General features: G+C 34.1%; 2 protein-coding genes and 1 long non-coding RNA gene across 26 annotated transcripts in view; 2 read left to right on the forward strand and 1 right to left on the reverse strand.

Moving 5' to 3' along the window:
• SLF1 (SMC5-SMC6 complex localization factor 1) overlaps positions 1–5,053 on the forward strand; it is an 83,946-nt gene extending 78,893 nt beyond the window's left edge. For all 13 annotated transcript variants that reach the window (XM_071209020.1, XM_058276276.2, XM_058276278.2 and 10 more), the window contains 3 exons: positions 542–634; positions 1,056–1,238; positions 4,059–5,053. In XM_071209020.1, coding sequence (XP_071065121.1) covers positions 542–634; positions 1,056–1,238; positions 4,059–4,540 — 758 coding nt within the window. In that variant the 3' untranslated portion in view covers positions 4,541–5,053. The remainder of the gene's footprint in view (positions 1–541; positions 635–1,055; positions 1,239–4,058) is intronic.
• A 478-nt stretch (positions 5,054–5,531) lies between these two features.
• Positions 5,532–25,137, forward strand: LOC139436846 (uncharacterized). The gene is made up of 2 exons (XR_011646265.1): positions 5,532–10,925; positions 24,820–25,137. It is a non-coding gene; the product is annotated as an uncharacterized lncRNA (long non-coding RNA).
• MCTP1 (multiple C2 and transmembrane domain containing 1) overlaps positions 15,466–25,269 on the reverse strand; it is a 568,532-nt gene continuing 558,728 nt past the window's right edge. For 9 of the 12 annotated variants that reach the window (XM_058276318.1, XM_058276312.1, XM_058276306.1 and 6 more), the window contains 4 exons: positions 25,005–25,114; positions 20,985–21,094; positions 18,496–18,593; positions 15,466–17,472 (listed from right to left, as the gene is read on the reverse strand). In XM_058276318.1, the coding sequence (XP_058132301.1) occupies positions 17,401–17,472; positions 18,496–18,593; positions 20,985–21,094; positions 25,005–25,114 (390 nt within the window). In that variant the 3' untranslated portion in view covers positions 15,466–17,400. The remainder of the gene's footprint in view (positions 17,473–18,495; positions 18,594–20,984; positions 21,095–25,004; positions 25,115–25,269) is intronic. The other 3 variants (XR_011646260.1, XR_011646259.1, XR_011646258.1) reach the window with 1 other exon arrangement.

Below are 25,269 nucleotides of genomic sequence, written 5' to 3' on the forward strand. Positions count from 1 at the left end.
CAAGCCAGACAGCCTATTGAGAAGCAGCAAACCATCTGTTAATGGATGTGAAGTTCTGAATTATACTTGAGTATGTAGAGGCACTCGTGCTTAGCCAGAAACGTTCATTTGAATTAAGCTATAAATGCTGTGTAAAAAAAAAGCTATACATTTAACATAGCTTCATGAATAAATTTAAGAGAGGACAATTACACTCTAAACTTTTGTTGTTGCAAAACTCAGTATTTTGGTGTTCTCTGATCACTTGGAGATTTTATAGTGGGATTGATACTTTAAACCTTGAACTCGGGGGAGACAATGCCTGTATTAAACCTTTTGCAATAGAATTGCATTGCTGAATTGCTGGTAGAACAGAAGTTCTATGGATTGGTGGGATTCCCTCCCCCATCTTTTTTTAATGCAAGAAATGTTTAAACCAGTCTAAAGGAAAACTCAATAATCATCCTACATAGGGCCAGATCTCCTAGTTCGTGCCCTTTGATTGTTTTCTTTAGTTGGTATCTTGTCTTCCCCGGACTAATCTATTAATTTTTTATGGCAGGAGAAACAGCCCTGCATAGAGCTTGCATAACTAACCAAGTGGAGAAATTGATTCTTCTTCTCTCTTTGCCAGGAATAGACATCAATGTTAAAGGTACGTTCTAAATCTTTGTGGTCTAATCCAGTGTCTTAATATTTGTGATATTCAATAGCTACCTGTCAACATTAGGGAAAATCATTTAAGCAAACTTACCTAAGATATCTTTAAAATACTGCCATTAGCTAAACGAAGAAATTATGATATTTTGATTTGTAATGAATAGTGCAAAAACCTTTTTTGGGGTGTCTATATCTCGTTCAGATCCTAACATTCATATTTTAAAATTGTTTTAGTCTAGTTTATTTTTCTTAAAAGTAGAAATATGATTAAAGCCTAGGCATTTTTAGCAAAACCTTCTTTTTTTGTATATGAGGACACTAGAAAGTCACACTGATGAGAGAAGTAGAATATCAGTTCCTTACTACCAAAAGTCCTACTTTTGCTGTTTTAAAACTTGCCTTGGTTTCTAATTTAGACAATGCTGGCTGGACGCCTTTGCATGAAGCCTGTAACTATGGCAACACAGTGTGTGTCCAGGAAATTTTGCAACGTTGTCCAGAGGTAGATCTGCTCACTCAAGTGGATGGGGTGACTCCTTTGCATGATGCACTGTCAAACGGACATGTAGAAATTGGCAAGCTCCTACTCCAGCATGGGGGTGAGTGCATTTATGCTAAACTGGTTCTGATAAAGTATCCAGTTTTTGAAAATCCCTCAGAGGTAGATAGCACTTTATATTTAAGTATACTATAAAGAAAGACGCCTTGATTTTATATTAATGAGAATGTAAGGATAAATAGTCTCCTAGAATGTAAGCATATTTTATTAGCAGGGATAAAAGCATTTTCATGATATGTTTTTATTTATTTATTGTATTAAGTCCATTTCATTTATAACTGTACCTTTAATTGGGGGTATTGTTTAAAATTAATAATTCTAAGTATGTAATGCCTTTGTGAAACTTTCAGTCATTTCTGAGAGTTTATTAACAAATGGATATAAATGTTCAATTGTGGTTACTTGTCTACAATGTTCCATTTCTTGTATTTTAACTGCTGACTCTATTAATCTTAGTTTTTATGAGTCATTTCTTTACAGACTATAAGAATGGTGTACTAGAATATCTTTTCTTCATTCACATTTCAGGCAATTAAGTTAAAGAAGGATTTTCAAATTGTGGTAACTATTGTGCAGGGATTTTGTGAATGTGTTAACTTGAGCTTAGTATTTATCTATTACTATTTCTGCTGATATTTGATCTCAGGGAGATCACTTTCAATAAGCCACTTAATTTTTAGTGGCATTCTTATATCTGAATTTAATAACATAAATTTTATATCAAAATGTTCAAAACTGATTTGTGTTCAAGAAAAGCAAAAGAAAACTGATAACTAGCTTATGATGCAGAAACAAAGATTTGTATAAAATCCCTGTTCCTTTTGTTTATACTAATATCAACTTGGAATTTAGCATATTTTCCCCAAAATTAAAGCTATGTGATTCTGCATGAAAACAAAAGCTTATTTTATTTGAATGTCTTTTCATTATATAGATACAGCTAAGAGAAGCTGTATAGCTTGGTAGCTTAAGATATTTGGTTATTTATAGTCTTCTCCTGCCCCCTAAAGGCCCTAGTATGTCTATTTTACTGACACCATTTCATAATCAATATATTTTTCAGTTCTTTTTATTTTTATATGCTTACTAAACTGTAATATTCTGCCTCCTAATGTTTTATTTTTCTACCCAACCATGTATCTGGCATGCCAAACCAATATTTGGCCTTGCATCAAATGGTTTAAGTGATGTATGGGCCTTTATTGTATTAAATGCAACTTTTCAATAGAGAACAGCATTATACCAACCAATGGAAATTTTTCTAGGGGCCTTATTGAAGAATATTAATGGATGAGTTCCTTGTCCTAAGGGAATAAATCTACTTGTACTTGAACTTATCAAGGTCTTTTGACAATTGTATAGAGTTATCTTTGTCTTAGTCATATGTTAGGTTTGAAACCATCATTCTGGTAACTATATTCTCTATTCATTTTGAGTCAGTCTGGCTTGAGAGCAATAATTTTATGAATTTATGTCTCTGAAACCTTTGTTTACTTCTGTCATGCTGTATCCAAATTTATTTGTTTTTAACAGGAGCAAGTTGGAACATTTTTTTTTGAGCTGTCAACACAATGAAAAAGAATCTATTTTTTATTTAAAATTCTCTTTTTTCACAAATTATATATTAATCCTACATCATCAATGATTGATCTTTTAAGACATTTTATAGCTAGTCTACATGACTACATATGCCTGATCATATTCATCATTAAGAATTTTATCAGCTATAATCTGTTCTCTGTCTCTGACAATATGATCCATGTTATATGATCAGACCTTTTGATTATGTCTGCTAGTATTAAAATCTTTATATCCTTATAACATTTTTATGGCAAAGTGAATAAATAATTATAAGACTTGGCAGACAAGAGTACAGAGTATTCTAGTACTTTGCTATGTGGCCAAACTCTGAGTCCAAATTCTGAGTCGTTGTTTAGCCCCTCCCATACCATCTTTACCATCTAGGAAATAAAATCTTTTCTTCAGTACTCTCTAAGTAGGTGGTTACATGAGTCTAACTGGGATTAATGGATGAGATCAGAGTTTGATCCAGAACAATTAACATTTTAACTTTTTCTGAATCAGTTACCTGTGCTGAAAATTGAACATAGGCAAGGATAAAATGAAATCTGTATCTATTCAAGGGTTTTTAGTCTATGTACAGCCAGAATCACCTTAAAACTTTTATCTCGCCCCCCCCCCCCCCCCCGCCGCCACGTTGTCTGTTCTCTCTGTCCATTCTCTGTGTATTCTTAGTTCGTTTGCATTGTTGTCAGCAGCACCAGGAATCTGTGTCTCTTTTTGTTGCATCATATTGCTGTGTCAGCTCTCCGTGTGTGCGGCACCACTCCTGGGCAGGCTGCACTTTTCTCGTGTGGGACGGCTCTCCTTGAGGGACACACTCCTTGCACGTGGGCCAGCTCACCACACGGGTCAGGAAACCCTGGGTTTGAACCCTGGACCTCCTATGTGGAAGGCGGACGCTGCCAAATCCGCTTCCCATGAATAGAATTTAAGATAAATATATTTTATTATTCTGGGAACACTGAAACTCTTAAGTTGATGATTTTCAAAGTTTCATAAAAGCTTTTTTTAATTTGTTATTTGTTTTATTTGTTAAACTAAGACATGCATTTTTAAGTAAACCTCTTTAGTCAATTAACTAAGATTTTGGTCTTTTTTCAATACGCCTTGATTAGGCAATATAGATAAACAGTAAATTGTGTCAACATGAATTAGTGCAAATATGATTTTTAAAAAAGAGATATGGATACTTTGGGGGTAAAAGAAAGACAAAACAGCTGTTAAAATGCCAAAATAAAAATGTTTTACTCAACATTTTGCGTTTTCTTTTTCACAGGACCAGTACTTTTACAGCAGAGGAACTCTAAGGGTGAACTGCCTTTGGATTATGTGGTATCACCTCAAATCAAGGAAGAACTATTTGCTATTACAAAAATTGAAGATACAGTGGAGAACTTTCATGCACAAGCTGAGAAACACTTTCACTACCAGCAACTTGAATTTGGCTCATTTTTACTTAGTAGGATGTTGCTAAATTTCTGTTCAATTTTTGATTTGTCTTCTGATTTCCTCTTAGGTTTCAAAGGATTTACTCATCTAAATGAACTGCTTAAGGCTTGTAAGAGTTACAAAGAAACGAAAAGTGCTCATACAGACTGGTTATTGGATCTTTATGCTAGAAATATAAAGGCATTACAGAAGCTTCCAAATATTCTTAAGGAACTGCCTGAGAATTTGAAAGTGTGTCCTGGAGTACACACCGAGGCCTTATTGGTGACATTGGAAATGATGTCTCGGTCAGTCACAGAGTTTTCATGAGGGCGTCCAAAAATATGAGTCCACTTTCTAAACCTTTTCAACTTGCCTTGTCAGTTATTATGGACTTAATAGCTTATTAACAAATATTAATTTGTTTTATTTACAGACAGATTTCAAAGCCTTACTTTTTTGATTTTGAAAAGCACCTCAAAGAACTTCTGCGAACTATAGTATGGGACTTCTGACTTTATCCAGTGTGTAGAATTTGATTAGAAAGTGAAAACAGTTTTGTTTGCTAGAGACTGCTTTCATTAATCTTTAGTTTTCCATTCTGGAAGTAATATTATCTATTTATATTGTACATGTAAAAAAATTTTATTTAAATACTTTTTCAAATCAGAATGTAATGTCCTCTTATTTTAGGTATCCTAGATCTTAGAATCATGGTAAGAATATTCATGCAAATGTGTACCTACAAATGTGTAGTTCCTGTTTGTTCTCTACAGGTTGTTAAACTAAAATATTTGTTTTAGTTTTTTGTATTTCTAAAATAAACATTTCTAAAATTTATAATTAATATTCTTGGTTTTTAAATGCAGTGAATATACAAGAGTCTGACAGTTTTATCCCTTGATCTGTTTTATTTTAGCATTTCACGTACAAGGTATATTACTACTTAATGTAACCAATATTCTGTAAGTGAAAACTTTCTGTTGCATAATAAGTTTTATTAAATAGTAATAGTATAAGTGGCAACTAAGTAATAGATTTGAGATTATCTAAAATTTTAATGTGCAGTATAAATTTTCAGAGTAGTAACATTTCAATTTGCAGTTTTTCTTAATAGCAATTTATAGTAAAACTAAAAGAAAGGGCGTGGCTAATAACCACTTTTGAAATTGGAGTTGCTTTGCTAGTGGGAATAAGTTACATTGTGGTAAAGAAGGAAAAGAAACATTAAAACTTCCATTTAGCTTTTATCTAACTAAAGTGGTGATCTGACAGCAATTAATCTGCTAAAGAAGCATACTTTAGTTTTATCTTAGAAACAGATCTTACAAGATACAAATACTCAGTGTTTTATTACTGGGTTCATAATCTACATTGAAAACTGCTACATTAATATATCTGCTCTGAATAAAAAATCAAGGTTTTCTTCTATACTTTTAAATCAGTAATATTTTTACAGATACTGTAAGAAATATTAGTTGTTGCTATTTAGACTTCAGATTTGATATCAAACCAATCCTTTTTAATATTTACTTAATATGCCAGAGTATCAAAAGATGGTGCAGTGGAGATTAAGGGACATTAAAATACTCCAAAGGGAGTAAAATGCTTCCCTAGAACATGAATAAGAACATTTATATTCCAAGGAGTGGCCACTTTACATGACTTGTAATGTAAAGGCATCTGGGATAATGTTTGGTTTGCTTCGTCAGCTAATATAAACTTAAAAAACATAGGCTTTGATTTAATGTAGACAGTTTCAAATCAATGTGTAGTTTGTTATTACGTAATTATAAGGCAAGTTCCTTGTTGAGCTTTGGTTTTCTTACCAGTCAAATGGTAATGACAGATATCCTTGTCATTATAAAATTTAGTTAGCCTATCACATTATATGGTACTTAAGAAATGGTGCTTTCTTTCTACCTCTTCCCTCCACTTTTTGGTTATAAATATAGTATGTGTATTTATCTAGCCTTTCGCTGAAATTAGTAATAATTCCTTAAGTTGTGTAATAAAGTAATCAACATTATGGTTAGATGTTTATAAGAAACATTGCCTTTTAGTTGCAGTTAGTAATAATATTTCATAGCTGACTGTTCTATCAATTTCTACAAGCCACAATGATATGAGATAGGGAACATGCCAGTGCCATTGAGGTCTCTATGTTTATGAAGTTATCATTGCACAGTTTCGTACTTTCTCAGAAGTCCAGTTTGGCAAACATGTTCTGAGGGCCTGGTTTTTAATACCAGTAAATGTATATGGATTTGAACCTAAAACAAGAAACTTCATTTCCAATATTATTTGTTATATTTATTTTAGAAAATATAGAATTGCCTTAAATCTATCTTAGATGTAGAGGAAGATAGAAATTCTAAATAAATATAACAAAATTCGTAGTCTTTCTGAGACCTGGCCTTTTAATTGTAGGCTTCTGAACGTCAGCTGAAGGCAAGGTTGAGTAATGCTATTCAGTGTACACTGCCAGATTTGATATCATTATTCTATGGAATTGTTAAAATAAAAAAAAATTTTTAAATGCCCATAAGATCCCTTGTTAGAATGTAAGTAAAGCCTTGAAAGAGATTTCAGAGCTTTTAAGATTCATTCAGCTTTCCCCCATGCAAACCCCCAACAAAATATATAATTTGGAATGTAGAAAGATTTTAGACTGTTCACTGGCAGTTTTTAGAAAGGGTCTCTATGAAGTTAAAGTTCTATAGCTTGTTAGTTCTTAATTTTACTATGCAGAATAAAGTGGCCCAAGTATATACATTTCTGTCATTGTACTAACTCCAAGAGGAAAAACTTTTATCCTGTATATGTCAAATGTGAAATTAATAAATATTTTGAACTCAGCATTTATTGAACTCTATATGCTGAGCATTGTGCTTGACAGGGGCTAACCATACGAAAAGGAGGAAAGGCTGATAGTTTGTTTGTATAATGAAGTAATCAACATGGGTTAGTCTGAGAAGTAAAACCAAGCTTAAATATTATTAGTTTTATAGTCTTTAGTATAGGCTGTTGAAAAAGCAATTTCAGTTTTGTATGTTTTTGAAAGTTTGTAGTAATAATTGGTGTTATGTTTTAGGTTTTTAAGTCCTATGAGTATTCAGGAGTCTGCTCATTTAATCCTTTGATCAATAGTATTTTACCGGTGTTATTTTAGAGAGGCTAGAACATGGGGTTTATTTTTTAAATCTTAGTGAACTGGTATCTATTCCTAGGCAAACTCAAATGCATCAATGCAAGCATACTTTATAACTTTCTGGAAATGCTTGCCTTTTTTTATTTATGCTCTTATAGGAAGTTAAATTAGATGAGTACCTTCACATGAAAAATTATTTGTGGAATGAGTATTCTATAAACTTTTACAAACTATCCAGTAAGTGCTGAATTTGATGAGAGCCTGTCACTGCTGCTCCTTGATCGGTAGAAAGGGATCATCTTTGAGTGACATGAGGCATTCTTTCCCTCAGGCACTTAACACGGAGCTTCCACACCACTAGCACCTCTGTGACGTGGAATTTGCAAAGCTAGGCATGATAATTGTTTTTATAACAAATGTGGATTGAGTTAGAAAGGTCAGTGATGCCATTATTAGAATTAGGTTGTACCTGGTGATGTCAAAACTGGAGACTGTGGAATAGTTAACTTGCCTTGATAATCAAAAAATGGTATCAAAAAACTCACCTTATAGATTAAAATGAATTAGGGGGAAGGATGTACTTTGGTGTCTATTTGCTCTGATACAGAATTAGACATTATTAGACTAAAATTAATTAAAAAGGGTTATGGTGGTACTTTATTTTATTCCAACATACCTCTTTCAAGATTCTGCAAGTTCTACTCAAACACAACCTTTTCAGAGAAAATAAAAGATCTTATAAGAGTAATTTATAATGTTATTGATCATTTGATGTTTGAAGAGTTTGCCCACTGTAATAAATGCTAATCTTAAAGAATATCTGAAAGATAATTATTTCATGTTTTCCAGTTTGTGAAAGCACCAAGCAACAAAGTTTCAAACACATCCTTTTTCTTGAGGCATATGAATTTATGTGAGTTGTGGGAGGGGAAAAAATTCTATTAAATTGTTTGAAAAACAAGCTTAAGTTTACCAAACATAAAGCTAAATAATTAGCTTTTTGTCACAAAAGAATCTGCTATGTGGGAGTACTTTTGTTTATAAGCTGGTTGCAATCTTGTATACATTTGAATTTGTTACTGTTTTTTTTTTTTACTTGTAGATATTTAGTTTTGGTTATAAATAAACATGTTTAAAAAACAACTTGAAATACAATCCTTAGTACTAGATACTAGTAGTTTTTTTTAGAATTTGTCTCTTTGCTGTTGAAGATATATATTTTTTTCTTTTAAAAAAAAAGTATAGTGAACTCTTTTCTGGATCTTTAAATTACTTACTGAATTAATATCCAACAAAATTAAGTCAGCAAAGTGACTAATGCTCAGTTATTATACAAACAATATTCCTTAAGTATATAATATTATTTGTATGTATGTAATATATAAATTATAGGATATAATATTGCCTTTTAAAAAGTCAATATTTTGACCTTTTAAAATTACCCAAAAAAGTCATTTATCTATAAATAGTATCTATAAGTAGCTCTTTCCAGTGAGAATTGAAATATTTGCTCCAAATTTTTTGTTTTGTTTTGTTTTTTATCATTGCCCCCAATTTTTTTTTAGAATGTTAACCATATCTCTTCTAATCCCCTTTCTTCCTCAAACATCTAAATTTGAGCAAGTGGATATTAATACATAATGGGTTGTTAAACATTACTAGAAAGTGACTAATTTCTTTGGAGAGTTTTGGAAAAAGATGTACTTAGCTCTTCCAGCAGGTAAGTATACTAAACTGAAAAATCTGGAATCCAGTTTTGAATTTACACCTAACGTACTATCATTAATCTTGATGGTAGATGAACAAAAATTACCACTGCCTCTCCATTCTGCTGTCCCCAAATGACATGTTGGAACAATCATTAATCAGATAAAAGAACTTACTTTGTTGTCAGTGATATCTCAACTTAAAGGATGGGTCAGCAGTGGGTTATGTCATGACTCTGATAAATTTTCCTAATGACCAGAATTGTTTGATTTACAATAGTTGTATTTGTTTGTGTATATCTTGGGTATCTGAATTTATCCAAAAGATGTTTCTCCTTTGCATTGTTTCTCTTTTATAGTGCAGAGTCAAAATTACAGAGCAATAAATAAAATTCAGTAGAATTAAAACATGCATTTTAAAGAGCTTTCTGCAAAAACTTAAAAGCAGAATTGTAAAGATAATTAGGCAAGGGGATTAGGGGAAAAGTGCTTAGCACTCATTCTTGTTTAAAGGAATCAAGAGGGTAAAGATTTCTACGTGCTGTTTGATGCATTGATTGAGAAGTTAGTGAAGGTATGAAATCAAAGGCATATAGACAAATCTAATCTTAGAAGTAAACTGTATTTGAAAATTTTTAAATAATGTTCAATAACCAAGGATCCAGATAATTGTTTTGAGGAAGGTTATTTTAGCTCAATCTCAATCAGAAGCAAAGAATGATAAAAATGTCAGTTTTAATAATACCATCAGAAATAGCCTATTTTGGACTAGTGATACCCAGTTCTTTCCTCAAGGTTAGGCAAATCTAAATTTCTAATTTCTTTTCAGTTCTTTCAGACCTTTTCAAAATACTGTAACTTCATATTCAGTCATGTTATTCGAGGGAAATGTACTTAAGGAAGAAAGCCATTTGTTTAAAGTGGTTGAAGTGGTTCCCTAATTAGACATAGAAACTGTTTAACTGTAATTAAAATTTACTTCCTCTTTGTAAAGAGGAAGTAAATACATAGCTACTGGTAGTTGTGATAGAATTCTAAATATTTATTTTCACTTCTCCAAGTCTCTTTGTAACATTTTTTTATATTTATTATGATGTCAGTAACAAATGTATTCGTAAAAGTAATACTCTTAATCCAAGTCAAAATCAGTCTTCAAATTTTCCTAAAATTGTCTTAAAAATTTAAACGGGAATCTTTTAAAAATATGAACTGCAGCCTTAAAATACATCGTTTTTCTTCAAGGTAACACTGTATCTAATGCAAACCTCAAATAATACATAGGACTATAGGCCTCTCCTTTGAGAGTGACTCTGGTTTACTGCTTTACTGAAATGCTTCCTTCAGTCTTCTCAATTTTAAGCCACTTTAAAGCAGGTTCTAACCATAGTGGGGGTGGGGGTGGGGAGTGATTACTCTAGTAGAATTCTTCATTTGTTAAAGATTAAACTTTTTCACGAGGATACTATGTGGAGTCATGACAACATATCACTATCAGCCTTTTCTTATTTTAGAAATACTCATGGAACATGAATTACTTGTTTTCTGATGGGTCTTCTCAGATTAAACACACACAAAAAAACCCAAGAAACTGGTAGGATTAATGATGGTTACATTTATAAAGATTATAAATGCCTTTGAAGGGCATTCACTACTGTGTTATTAAATTGGGAATTTTTTTCCTATCATAGGTCTTGAAAAAAATCCACTTTATAAGGTTTATTATTTACAACATTAATGCAGATACAAACAGCCAGCCTTGCATTCTGAGAATTCTGAGTGGAAATGCCTTGCCACTGTTCTCGAGAGCATGTTATTTTGTACCTCTTTTGTGAAGGCCAGGAAATTGGCTGCTTCTAAGGTACTGTTTCAAGTATTATAATTTAAAATACATTATATCTGTCATTGTTTTATATTAATGCATTGGATACATACTCTGCAACTGGAGAGTAGGACATCAATCCATTTTTTTGGTAAGATTTCTCACCTGCTTGTCAAGGTTGTTGTCACATCACAGTCATGGAAGATAAAGTATATGAGGGTCATGGGCGATCAAGTATTTGTGTGCTCTTTCTATTAGTATCATAGTGCCACAAGAATGGATGGTATGTGTCTGATACCCCACTCCACAATAGTCATTTTTCCTGATTTAGTTAAATGACCAAGTACCAGATGTTTTATGACTTAAAGTTTTTCCCTATTTCTAAAAATACAAGTTTTGCATTTTTCCTACAAGGAAATTTAAAATGTAATGTTCAGAGGGTTGATGTATGGGACCCCTGTATGATGTTATGCATGTCTGCATTGTAAGTTCACAATTTTTACTATGCACTTAATTGTTTATGTATGTTCATAAATAAATGATATATAGATAATAGGATTGGTTGGGGAAAATACTTTGTTTAGTAGTAATATTTTGACAGCGCTCTAAATTTAATCATTAGTTAAAAAGGTTTAACAACAGTGCAAGTTATTGGTGGTAGGGTGAGTCATGAGTCCTGTATGATGTTATATATGCTTGTTTTGTAAGTTCACAACTATTATACACTTATTTATGTATGAGTGATATACTTCAATAAATTAAAAAAATTTTTTAAATTAAAAAAATAAAATGTCAAAAAAAAGGTAATGTTCATCAACGTCAGACAAATAAAATGGAAGACCACATTAGTCTATTTAAAAACTTTTTTCTTTTGAATGGACTTGGAGAGAATGTAAACTACAACATAAACTATAACCCCTGCTGTGTAGCAGTGCTCCAAAATGTACTCATCAAATGTAATGAATGTACCACACTAATGAAAAGTTGTCGATGTGGGAAGACTGGGGGTGTGTGAAGTGCGGTATATGAGAACTTCTTATATTTTTTAATGTAACATTTTGTGCCATTATGTATCTTAAAAAAAAAATACTAAAGGTAAAAAAACTGCTTCTTTAAGCATGCATAGTATTTGACTTGTCTGAGTGGGTTTCCATGTGCTTCAAAGGCCCTGCTGTTTTGCTCTGTCTCTGTTTTATGTTAATGGAAACTGAATTTGTAAGAATTTCCAAAGATAAGGAAGGAGTAAAGTTGTTTTAAGGTAGTCAGAAGGTGGTGGTAGTTACCCCAGTATTATACCAAACAAGATGATAAAAATCACAAACATTATCACTCCCTGTATAATAGGTAATATACATTTTTACCTTTGTAAAATTTTTCTAAGAGTTTATTAGTTGTTTATACTAATAAATTATTTTCCATGGTTGTAGTATTGCTAGTTACACACAGGTTTTGACGTAATTGTCATAATCACTATTGTGCTTCATAAAGGTAAGAATGCTTTGTGGGGATTGATGGAGAGTTTAGTTTCCAGTCCTCTGAGTAGCTTAAAGGGGATCTCTGAAGTTGGGGCAAATTTTAGCATTTCCTTCCCGACTGCTTATCTGTAGTCCAGCTGTCTCTGACTAACCCTGTAGTGTTGCCTTGGGTTTATCTCCAATAATGCAAAAGACAATTTATGATTGGGGCCAGGTGTATTCCTTTCTTTCTGAATTTACATTTACTCCGAACCTTTTACCATTTGAACTCTAGCAAAATAAAATGCTACAAAGTGATTCATGCCATTTTGAATCTTGTCTTTGAGTAGGTAGTTGGCCACTCCTTTTCTCTTTTGAAGGCACATTTAAGAAATTAGAAGCAGGGGAAATTTACATTGAGATTTCACACGTTTTGCACAACTACTTACCTACACCATTTCTGTTTTCCCCAATACAAATAATACTTTTAGTTTAATACACTTAATACACTATTGGTTCACTAGAACAGAGAGACACAGAAGGAGCCGACATAAATAAAAAACCTAAGTGTACTTAAAAATATACTACTGGTGCATGCGATAGACTACTACTTTTTTTTTTTTTTAAGTTTAGAATGTGAAGGAAGAGCCCCATAAATGTAAGCTCATATGAGACCAATTCTATATTTGATATTTCATATTTTTTTGATTCTTAATCCAGATCCCTTGATCCACTAAATTCCAGCAAATTTTTTGTGGTGTTTTTAGTTCCTACAGCATGTGAATAGTTTGGTTATTTAATGGTTTATGGTTGCATAGTACTCTTACATAATGAAAGATTTTCATTGATATTTCTTAAATCTCAGAGATTCGGCTGGAAAAAGTCATATGAAGTGATAGCCACTGTATTAACATAGAAACTGAGGCACAAGGGAATAACATTTTCCCCAAGAAAAAAAAAGGATATTTTATGTTTTCTTCAGTGAATTACACTAACCATCTGTGATGGGAATTGTAATTGAAAGGACACTATTTTAAGAATTCATTATTTTTTTTAATGTGGTTTTAATTCATACTCTACAGAGCAATTAGAAAGGCTGATTCTAGATTCTCTAATTCAGAGGTTGTTAACCTTTATAGTTCCTTGGACCCCTTTGCCAGTCAGGTGAAATGAATACTACTGTAATTTATTGCATCCAGCATCCATGTGGAATCTAAGCCCCCTCTTGACATAGATGTGGAGTGGACACAACCATTCCAGGGTCCACAGGATGGAGGAATAGAGTATGGATTAGAGTGGACTTACTGATATTCTATTCATGAACTATAGTGATTAGTAATCAAAGAAAATGTGGCATTGGTGTGGAGAAAGTGGCCATGGTGGCTGCTGGGGGTAGGGAGTGGGAGGAAGAGATAAGATGTGGGGGCGTTTTCGGGACTTGGAGTTGTCCTGGGTGGTGCTGCAGGGACAGTTACTGGACATTGTATGTCCTCCCATGGCCCACTGGGTGGAATGTGGGAGAGTGTGAGCTATGGTGTGGACCATTGACCATGAGGTGCAGCGGTGCTCAGAGATGTGTTCACCAAGTGCAATGAATGTCTCATGATGATGGAGGAGGTTGTTGTTATGGGGGGAGGAGGGGGGTAAGGGGGATGGGGGGGTATATGGGGACCTCATTTTTTTTAATGTAACATTAAAAAAATAAAGACAAAAATTAAAAGAATTAAAAATTGAAAAATAAGTGAAGGAAATGCTAGATTTCAGTTAGAGGTCAGAGAAAATAAATATAATAAGTTGATCTTTTTCAATTTAAATTCACAGACCCCCTGAAATCTTTCCTTGGACCCTGGGTGGTCTGTGGACCCCTTGTTAAGAACCCCCGCTCTAATCAAACCAATGAATAGTCTGTTCAGAAACACACATACAGGTACTTAAAGTTCTAGAATTTAGATAAGCATCAGCCTAGTAATACCTGAGACTTTTCCAAGAAATATAATGGTGGCTCTCTCTATTTTTATTTCTGTAGCATCGCCTGTCTTATATATTTTTTTGTTGTTGTTGGTAAGTACAAAACTCAAAAACATGAATTTTTAGGCACATTTAACAAGTATGTAAACTGAAATTAAAAGCCTATTGAAAAGGCTTAATACAAAGGTAGACTACTTTTACCATTAGAGGCAAAAATATATCGAGAAAAACTCCTGAATTTTTCTTCACTTGAAAATACAAAATAAAAACTCTGTAAGAGCTACTTTTGGAAACTTATTAAATTTTTTCACTCAACTTCAGCTCCAGGTTTGGTTTTACTATACCATTATTGGTTTGACCATTGCCTATGACTGGGCAAGTCATACAGTGGGTGTTCAAATATATCACAAAGCAAAGTTATTTAGAGAATCCTAATGCAGATTTTCAAATTTTCCTACTGCAGATATATATGTGCTGCAGAATGGATGAGGAATAATTTGGAATCCATACAGAACCTATCAATTTGAGTCTGTGAAAGAGTTCCAAAATGTACTAGAAGTACTATGTTCTTTTTATAGGTGGAGAAACAAATACACATTTCTTATGAATCATTATAATTAACAGCATGGAATATGAATATAGTGACCAATGAATTTACTTACTAAAAGATATTGAGGAATGTATTCAGTAGTTCACAGTGACTGTATTTAGCAGTCCAAATACATGTTGAATTTCATTCAATCTCTTAGCTAGAGAACTCTTGAAATATTTACATTGCAAAACTCTCAAAACCAAGGCAAATCAGGCTACTCTCAAAAGGCAAAATTGTACCTTATGTGAAGGGGAAGAAATTGTTACAATTCTACCAATCTCTATTTTCTGTCTGTGAATGTAGTAGTTACTAAAAGCAATGAAGATTCCCCTGAGTTTTCCTTTCATCCCTCAAGGTAGCTCTTACTCTTGCAGCTTCTGGATGCTTACCCCTTCAAAGATACTGAGTTTCATACAAGCCAGGGTTCCAGGAAAAGTCTTGGTCATCAGAACCAAATCTGGATTTCTCTAAGTGTCATAAGAATAAGCACATAATCACCCATCACTCTTCCCTTCAACCACCAAAAAAAAGGGAGGTAGGGAGAAAGAAGAGAAAGGACGACTGATTATACTTAGAAAAGATTATTTTCTTTTGTATTTAATGCAGTGAACGTATAGTCAACATTACCATTGAACTAAACATCTGAAATTCAATACAATGAAACAAATAGGAATTGGTCATCTGTTAATGGTTACTATCCACTAGGTACATCTGAGATTGTAGAATATCAGACATTTAAGACACCTGGATAGACACTGTGAGCACAAAACAAATCTCACACTAGGTATAATCAAATGTTATTTCAAATTGTCCCATCAATAAAGTTTCTTTAGTAACTTCATTCATGGTATAATATGCCTTAGCAACAGTGATGGTATGCAGATGTAAGCATGTCATTATAAACATTATGTGCTAAATAAAGCATATTGAGGTCAAAGCCTTTCTGTAGAAAGGGAATTTAATTGACATTCTTCAAGCATCGTGTATAAACAGGTCAAAATAGTTTTATCATAAGAAACAGTATTTAACAACATATCTTTAAAATAAAAATACTTTAAAAATCAGTTTTGATGAGATTAAATTTATTTTTAAAGACTCTTCCTTTAGAGTGAAATATATATTTCTTGCTTCCAGCTTTTCCACATTTTTCCAACTTGTCCCTTTAAAATAGCCAGTATAACCCCCATCCTAGTCTATTAATAAAGTAGTGCAAAACATTGTCTGCAGCAATTTCAACAAGCTTTATCCCTTATCAAATCAGGGAGGTGAGACATTCTCACCAAATGATTTCCCTCACCAGAGTATGCTCTTAATATACCAGGGAGTTAGATACAAAAACAATCGTGAGTCTTGGAAATGCAATTTTAAGTAGAGATTCTATGGTAAGTAGTGAAACATTTTTTAAAGGTAAACCCCCTCCCCATAAGCTGTTTATTTTACAAAACACTTTCATGCATTCATATTAATGATTATTTTTTTCCATAAATGAATGTAATAAAACACTGGCATATCATATCACTTAGCACACACTGCATTCTCCTCTACGTTAAAATTCACACTAATAACAAAAATCATAGTATGCATTAAAGCATTTCAGTAACCTAATGAGAAAGCACTTTTTTGTGTGTGAGAACACTTGAGTATTAAATATCTTTAGATGCACAAAGGCATAATCTGACACCAAAAGCATACATATTTAGTTTGCTAGTATTTTGACACTTGAACTAGGTTGCAAATTTGCTAACACAGTATAAATTAAAGAAGTGGTAGGTATAAAAGTTCAGATAGGCAATAATTTATAAACCTGGCAGTACTTAATATTTTAGATGGAATGATAGAAGGTTTGAAAGTTTTCTTTATAGAATTTGAATGTTGAAGATTCTCTTGAAGAGATGAAGATACCTTCACTCAGCTTAAAATCGGCCTAGTCATATCTAAATAATTTGTAAGGAAGCGAATGTCAGTATCTGAAGTCAGAATCTATGTTAAACTGAAATGCCTCCATTCCATTATTCAGGTTTTAGGACTTACCCCCCTATTAAAATATATAAAACATAGAAAACTATAATGGATTACTTTTCAAATAAAAAATAGTCACATAAAAAAAAAGCTAAATTCAAATTGACATTTACATTTTGTGTAGATTTAATCAGAACATAGTTGAGCATTTAATATTCTGGTTCTTCCATTTGTTAATTAGAGAAGTGTGTCTCTTCCAATGTTATCATTCATACATTCGTGTTTTTTTCAGCCTGTTTTATTATCCACAGCTAATAAGACTTTCACACAGCAGTAGCTAAACCTTTATCAAATTGATTCTGTACAATGGAAGTATATTTTCAAAGACATATGCCTTTGTACACTATTTACAAATTCTCTTGATCATGATAAAAAGGCAAAATAAATAAAAAGCAGAAAGAAAGGAAATGCTGCTGAGGCTGAGGGCTTTTTCTTTTATCTCCCCCAAACAGATGCTGGTCTCCTCAGTGCTTGGAGCTGGCTAGCCAAGATTGTTTTTCTTCCTTTTACATGGGCTATGAGAAGGATCTGGTTTCAGTTCTTGGTACTGCACCTGTTTAAACAGAGTTCAGAGAAAGACTGGTCAGGTGGCTACTTTCTGGCAAAGGAAGGGAAAGCCAAGGAATGAGAAATTATGCTGGGGGGGTTGAGTGTATGGGAGGGAATGTGCTCACTCTGTATGGGATCTGCAGCTGAGAGGCAGAAAACAATAGAATTATAGAGCTTGAGTCAGAAGGGAAAGCCCGCCAGAAACTACATAAGAGCCCTGATGTGAACTTTGGAATAGGCTGGGGTCTTCACTGTCTATAACACATGTTAAAAGCAAAACCATTTCAAGTGATTTGAAGTGCTGGATAATGATTCTTTGCAAATTGTTGGCGTGTTTAACAGTCTTAATCTCCATCCAGCCCATCCTCTTGTCTTATACCTAATCAAAAACTCAAAATTAACCTTATCAGGCCAACACAAAGAAACACGGGGGAAAGGTGTCCCTGCAATCCATCTTCTAGGTTTTGAATTTTTTTTTTAGTTTAATTTTACTCTGAAAATAATGTGTGGTTAATGCGCATTAACCTCAAAGGTTTTCAAAGAATTTTTGCGATACACCCAGTCTTCAAAAAGGAGTCACCTTTCTCCCCTCAGTGATCTCTAAAATAGTTCTGCTTAGCCTTAAAACGCACTTATTCATGCAAATTTTGGAAAGAGGTGTTTTCTCCTAAATGTCCACTAACACATACTACTTACATTATCTAATATTTGTATATCCTTCCCTCAGATAATGGTGACTCAAGGCAGTCTCCTTCACAAACTGCAGCTGAACCTTACCTGAAGGAGGATTCTCCTGGAGGGACCTAGTAGGCTCTTTATGCAACTCCCTCTCATTCTCCCATTCCCCAAACATTCTTCTTTATAATTTCTTGGATAGTATCCCAAATGACCTAAATTCCTGAATGGCAAAATTTACTACAGACTTTGTTAACTTTATCTGGCTCATCTAAAACCTTTGAAATTAAAAGGACATAAAAGTTAAAACCCAATGTCATACTACATTAAAATAGTAATGAAACCTACATACCACTTGTACATCTGAAGGGACTCTAGAAAGAAAGTCAAGTAGTTCATTGTTATCAATTGCATATGGACTCCGAAGCTTCTTTGTAAATTTATTAATACCTGAAAAAGTGATAGATCACACATTATTAAAATCTCCAAAGTTTGGAAACTATCATCTTGTTAAAGAGAGCACATTTCCAGCAAAAATGTTACAGTGACTTGAAGATCTAACTGCTTCTCAACCTTGACTGAACAAATCGATAAACCCATGTCCTCTCTCTCTCCTTTCCCAGTTTTCTGTTTCCTCTCATTTTTCCTCTTCTCTTCCCTTCCCTGCCTTTCCTTTTCAGTCCCTTTTCTTTCTGTGTAGTTTCTTCCAAGCAGGAAAGGTTGTTTATTTGGGAAACAAAGTGGGTGAGGAGTATCAAGCAGGAAAGAGCATTGAGATGACTTGTTTTTTCTGTCAGACTACAAGTTTTCATTTATCCATGATGAAACTTCCTATGTTTTGAATTAGGATTGTCTTTTTTCTAGAGGTGCTAGACAATGAACCCAGGACCTCAAACATGGGAAGCAGACATTCAACCACTGGAGCTACATCTCCCTTGGATTGGGGTTGTCTTTAAAGCAGGAGGTCTGATTTCCTGATTTCCTCTTTTTAAAAATGTGTACCTTTTGAAAATAGGGAGAAGCTATTATGCAAATGAAATATTTAGAAAATACATGACCTTGATTTTTTTTTCAAAATGCCCTGAAATGAAAAATAATTTTTAGAAAAAATAAATGGCTTTACATAGAATCAGCAATGATGAAAACTGAGATGTAGAACTAGAACATCTAGACTCTTATTTCGGGAGTTCATGTTAGAATAAACTTTTGGAAACTTAATTTTGGCTTCTGCCTCCTAATGTGAGACCTATGTCTTAAATTTCGAGTTGATATTTCAGCAATCACCTGCCACTAAAAGAATACTGTTCTTTTAAAATTTAATTTGATGAAACGAGAGGCCCAAACACATTCTCTAAAAATTGCTTTTAAGACAGCTAGCCAGTGAGGCCACCCCAGGTTATATAACCAGATGTCTGCCATGGGCTGCAGTTTCTGAGAACCTGGGGAAACAAAATGGGAGGTTCAGCACCTTTATTATGCAACAGAGATGGCTCTGCAAGCCTGAGGCAGGTCTGACCCTAGACAGGTTAGAGGTACTAAGTTGCTGCATGTGACATACTACCCTAATTCCTTCAATAAAACAGCATCTGTTTTAAATATCAGAGGAAGGAATGAAAAATGAGGGCTTGAACATACAATAGGATGCCAAAACATGGTGAAAATACCTCCTTCTTGCACAGAGTGCTGTCTTAGTTGATTGCTTTCAATTGTAGAAAATTCAGAAAAGGAAAAAATATCACCACCACCCCTTCCCCCCAAGGGTATAAAGGTGATGATGATAAGGGGTAAGAGGGCTTGCTCAAGATGTGACAAGGTGACCATAAAAAATTAGGGACATAGGAATCTTAAAACTGGAGAGCTTGGAAGCATGAGACACCTACTCAATTTATTCCAGCATATTTCTTTAAAAGGCTTGAAAAGAATGAAAAACTAGCTTTGATCTTTTTGCCTTCAATGTAAGTAGATGTTTTTGAAGTTAAAGGTCCATTTTGGTCCTTTGCATTTTGTATAAGTTTAGCAGAATTAGCTGTATATGAATGCAGGCAAAAGGGAAGTAAAGATTTCTCTTTCTACCAGTCTTGTTTATATAATCATTAATGTAACAGTTTCATATGTTAGTAGATCAAGGAGAATGAAAATTGCCTTTCCAAACCAAGAGTTTTGTTATGAAAGATATTTTTTTAAAAACTAACTATGAAATAGAATGCTAAACTGACCACCTCCTAAAAGACATCTTGGTGCACACTAACTGTTTGGCATGGAGCATAATTGCATTAAAAATGAGGTCCAGGGGAAAAAATCACGCTTAAATTGGCTTTTGCAGAAGCATACTAGTTTGGTGCACATAAAGCAGATTCTTGTTCCAAAACAGCCTGTAAGTACTAAGGACCCTTTTCCTGCATCCTAAAGGTGACCTCTTAAACAGGCATCCATGCATAGTATCATGTTTACATACACTTCCACAAGATAAAGTACCACAGCAAAAAAGCATATTGTTCTAAATGTACCATATGGATCGAAATGCCTCTGTTTGTATATAAGTGGTGAAAATAAATCAGAGTGATATCTAGACAAAGCTACACTTTGATATATGAAGAATCTGCACAGCTACATGTTTATAGTATGATGGAGCCTATGGTGCCAGATAAGAAAAATGCAGCTTGCAGGTAGACCTAAATCTTTATACTGTTGTGATTTTTAACTGGGCTGTCTCTTTTCATCATGGAGTAGCTTCATGGCCATAAATACAGAGAACTACTGACAGTATAACTCATCCCTTAAAAATAGTTTGTTCTTAGCAGCTAATACAGTTAGGGAGGGGAGAAAAAAGGCTTTACTTACCCCAGACAAGGACAATGTATCTCAGTGGAATGAAGTACAGGATGACTGTGAACACACACAGGGCTACAATGGCCAGCCAGCTTAAAAATGGGACAGTCCAGTTGAAAGTACTAAATGAAAAATTAACAGACATCAGCAATCTGAGCACTTCATACATTTCCAACAAAAGTTAAAAAATAAATGTGATTCACACTCAGAATCTTGGCACCTAGTTAGTCTGAATTTCTGTCTGGAATAGAAGCCAATTGTATTAGGCTATCAGAGGACAAGAATTTGTCATACTGTGCTTAATTACATGAACACGGGAACCAGTTAAAGGATCAGTAATAAAAGGTCTTGCTACTATCCACACTAGATGATCCCAGGTGACTTCAGGGCCAAAAGCCATTGTATTAATACTACTTGGGGGACTTGAGTCCCACATGGTAAATAAAAAATATTTTTCTACTTCTGGACCCAGCCTTGTTTTTCCAAATTTTCATAGAGAAGAATGGCCCGGCTGTACTTCCTTCTATCATGTCTCACTATTCCCCACACTGAAAATAAAATATTGCCAGCAATTATCTGTAGACCTAAATATTTACACTTGCTGTTTACACCCCTGAACTTTACAATTTTTAGAGGAATTCTCACTTCCTACCTTAGCTATATTTCAAATAGAACTGAGTCAGAAAAGGGGAACAGAGCAGTTAGCCTTTGGAAATTCATCTTCCATCATTGTTCCTTCCTCTCAGAAATACATAGATAATTATGAAATGAAATCTAAATTGCTTCTTATTCTCCCTATATTATTGCTGGCAAAGGAGTGAATGGAATGCAGATTTGTTGGAAAGATTGAAGAGGGAATGGAAGCTGAAAAAAGTAGATTCTAACAGGGCAGGGCCCAGGAAGGCTACAAGACTGAGTATTGACAAACAACATCAGAAGAAAAAACTGAAATAGGAACAATGAACAGAAATAGAGGAAGTTACAAAAAAAATAGGAGATAAGAAGGGATTTAGTGGGGAAAAAAAGGGAAAGAAAAGAAAAATGAAGACAAGAAGAATTTAACCCTTCTATAGAACTTCCATGGTAAATTGCTGGTAGTTTTTAAGAGAGGATGACAACATTATAAAGAAAATAGAAACATTGTTTAGACTCTCCACAGTTTGGTATGTATTTCATAATTTAAAGGCATATCATTGCATTCTTTGAAATCTCCCACCAAGGTTCAGTTACCGAAGAGGCATTAACATATGTTGAGTGACTCTTTAGCATAGTTTAATGAAAAGAGCCAAGGTGTTAGCAGATCTGTGTTCAAAGCCCAGATTCTATGTGACTTTAGATGAGTCAACTTCTCTAAGTCTCGATTTCCCCTTTGTAAAATGGAGTCAGCTTTTATCGTACCAAGGAAGTCTGATGGTGATGGTGACATGTTTATGTGAATCAAGGTGATATTATTAGAGCTAATCTACTCCAAGTAGTCCAAAGTATGGGATTTCTTCTTGTAAGGCAATAAGAAGTACCCCCAAAGACATTTCAGGAAAATGCAAAATTGTACAAGATGTCAGGAAATGTTAGGGTTTTTATTTCTTCTAATTTCCTGGTGATGTATGTTGTAATGAGTTAGGGTGGGGTTTTCCAGGGCAGTTTTTGAACCAATAAAGGATGGTGGTTCAGTAGGTTTTCTTCCCATGCTGGCCCTCAGAATGATACTCAGGAGACATTCCTTAGCCTTTGGTATGTTGCCACATTTTTGCATCTCAAGGTCAATTCTTTCCTAAAATGGTTTTATCTAGTAAAAGAGCCAAAGCTAGATAACTTTGATTATATTGTTTTTATTAACTCTTGGGATTGGCTTTTCTGTATTTGTTTGTCTTTTTCCTTTCATGGCCAGAGTGTCCTGTCACTGTCACCAGGTAAAGGATCATGCCTTCCCTCCTTTACACACACTTTTGCCTCTGTGCTTCTGCCTGCTGTGGAGAGAACAGAAGGCTGAGGGTCTGCTTGCTTTTCTGTGGCTCAGCTCAGAGCCATTCATCACACTGTTCCCTCCATGTGTGAGGACATTGGTTCTTCACTCACAAAACCCTCCTTCTGGGCAGCCTCACTGAAAGCTCCCTGTGTTCTCCTCTCTTCTCTTGGAAGGATAAATGGCAAAGAATCCTCACCAGTGTAGCTAGTGTCAGAAAAGAAAGACTACTCCCCCCACACACCTTTTTTTTCTGCACACTGCACTATGGAATCTAAATCTTGAATATCATCTTCCCAAAATGAGGGACATGCAGTTCAAGAAAGTTCTGGAATGGTTGTTTAGTGACAAGATGTAATTATGGAGGCTTTTCTCTTTGTACTTAAAGATTTCTTCTGAATCTACTTTTTATCCCTTGTAGCTCCAGGAAAATTTCCTTCTTTCCAGAAGGTCATTGTGTAGAAGAGATGGCTTCTACAAGACTCACTGGGTCCTAAGCCAGTGCCTACACCTCAGCAGAAGTTCTATGAAATTCGGTTTCCCCTAGGCTGACTCATGGCCAGAATCTGGTCTGTCTTTCAGCTGGCCATTATGTTTTCTGGCCAAGCACCTGTTGTGAGGCTTCCTACCATTCAGAGTGAAAGTCTCTTCTACTCGGGCATTCACTAGCCTGACTTTGGAGCTGACGCAGGGACGTATGGTACAAATGGGAAGTTTCTATTATGTATCAGTGCACAGTATAACCAGAGAAAGAGTAACACTCAATGGGAAAATGCCCCAAATTTAGAACTTCACCCTGTCCTTTGTGGATATGGTGTGGAGGACTAGGGGACATTTCTTAGAGTTGAAACTAAGAGGGACAAGGATAAGGAAAAAGAAAGGATATGGGAATTAGTCTTCAGAAAGAGACAGTGTTGCTTAGAGACCTATTTGGGAAGGAGAGGAAGGCTGTTCTGTCTAATGTGGTATAAGAAAGTGGAAACTCAGCACCTATGCATATGTGGAAATGTATTAAACAAAAAATTGTATGAAGTAAAATGCATTATCCTTTGAAACATGAAAGACACTGGATGGAATGACTTATACCTTTAGTTTAAATAATTTACTCCTTTAAATTCTGTGTATGCCCAAGGATTCACATCTGCAGAACCCTTTTGGTTAGGAATAATAAACAATGAATAGATATATGAAACTAGAGAAATATAGGCTTATCCAAATAAACAGCTTCTCTTCTTGAATAGACTGTTAGCAGTCATTACATAGACCGATTTCCACATATTTTAGTAGTATGGGACCTTAGTATTATTTTTAACAGATAATCATTGCAAATACCTTATTTTTCATAAGTAAACAGTTTTTAAAAGTATATGAATAAAATAATTTGAAATACAGATATGTAAGATTAAGAATGTAAGTTTCTTAAATTTTATATTAGATCCCAATAAGCTATATTTCCTTATTTTAAAAAAATTAAGGAAAGCAGGTTCTATATTTTAATTTAAAAAAATATTGTGCATTTTCTAAATGGCAAAGCATTTCATCTATATTTATGACTGCAACTATTTAAATACACAAATTTGAAAGCATTTATGACTATTTTTTGCAGGGTGCTATACCAAAAAAAAAATTTTTAGAGTTATCTGATGAAAACAACTTTTACAATAATAAAATACAGGTGTGTTCTAATTACCTGGAATTCTCACTTAGCTTGGTTTGTTTTGTTTTGGGTTTTTTGAGGGGATTTTTATTTTTTCCCCTAACACAATTTGTATTACATTTAGGAACAAAGTCTTTCACTGTGAAATGTGCTAAAATTTAGGACGGTGTTATTTCTTCAAAGCTACAAGTATGACTTCTTTCCAACCAATATGTTCTGAATTTCAGGAAGGAAATTGACAAAACTTTCATGAAACCAAAGACTGGCAGAAACAAAGTAAATAACAAGAAACTGAGCAATGGATCACCCGGAAGGATGTCCCCTGCCAACAAGAATGGGGCATTTCACCCTCCGAGCAACAAATAAATGCCCTTCCCCCAGAAGACCGTCGCCCACTGGCAGCATCACTCACTTCTTTATCCTTTCTCCAAAGGAAGCCACTTCATCTAGGATGTTCTGGACACTGACACATACCTCTTGGATGGCGTAGATTTTATTTATAAAACCCTTTTTTTCACTGTCCTAAAATATAATGAAAAGAGAGAGATTCTGTTTAAGGTATTCTTCAGTGCTTAGATTCTTTGGGTTGTCCCTCTCTTGGGGTTTTTTAACTTAAGCTTTATCTATTTGTGTATTTAAATGGATAATTAAAGCCCATGAAAACTCAGAATATAAAG

The sequence above is a fragment of the Dasypus novemcinctus genome, chromosome 2 (assembly GCF_030445035.2).
Source record: "Dasypus novemcinctus isolate mDasNov1 chromosome 2, mDasNov1.1.hap2, whole genome shotgun sequence".
NCBI classification, from domain to species: Eukaryota; Metazoa; Chordata; class Mammalia; order Cingulata; family Dasypodidae; genus Dasypus; species Dasypus novemcinctus.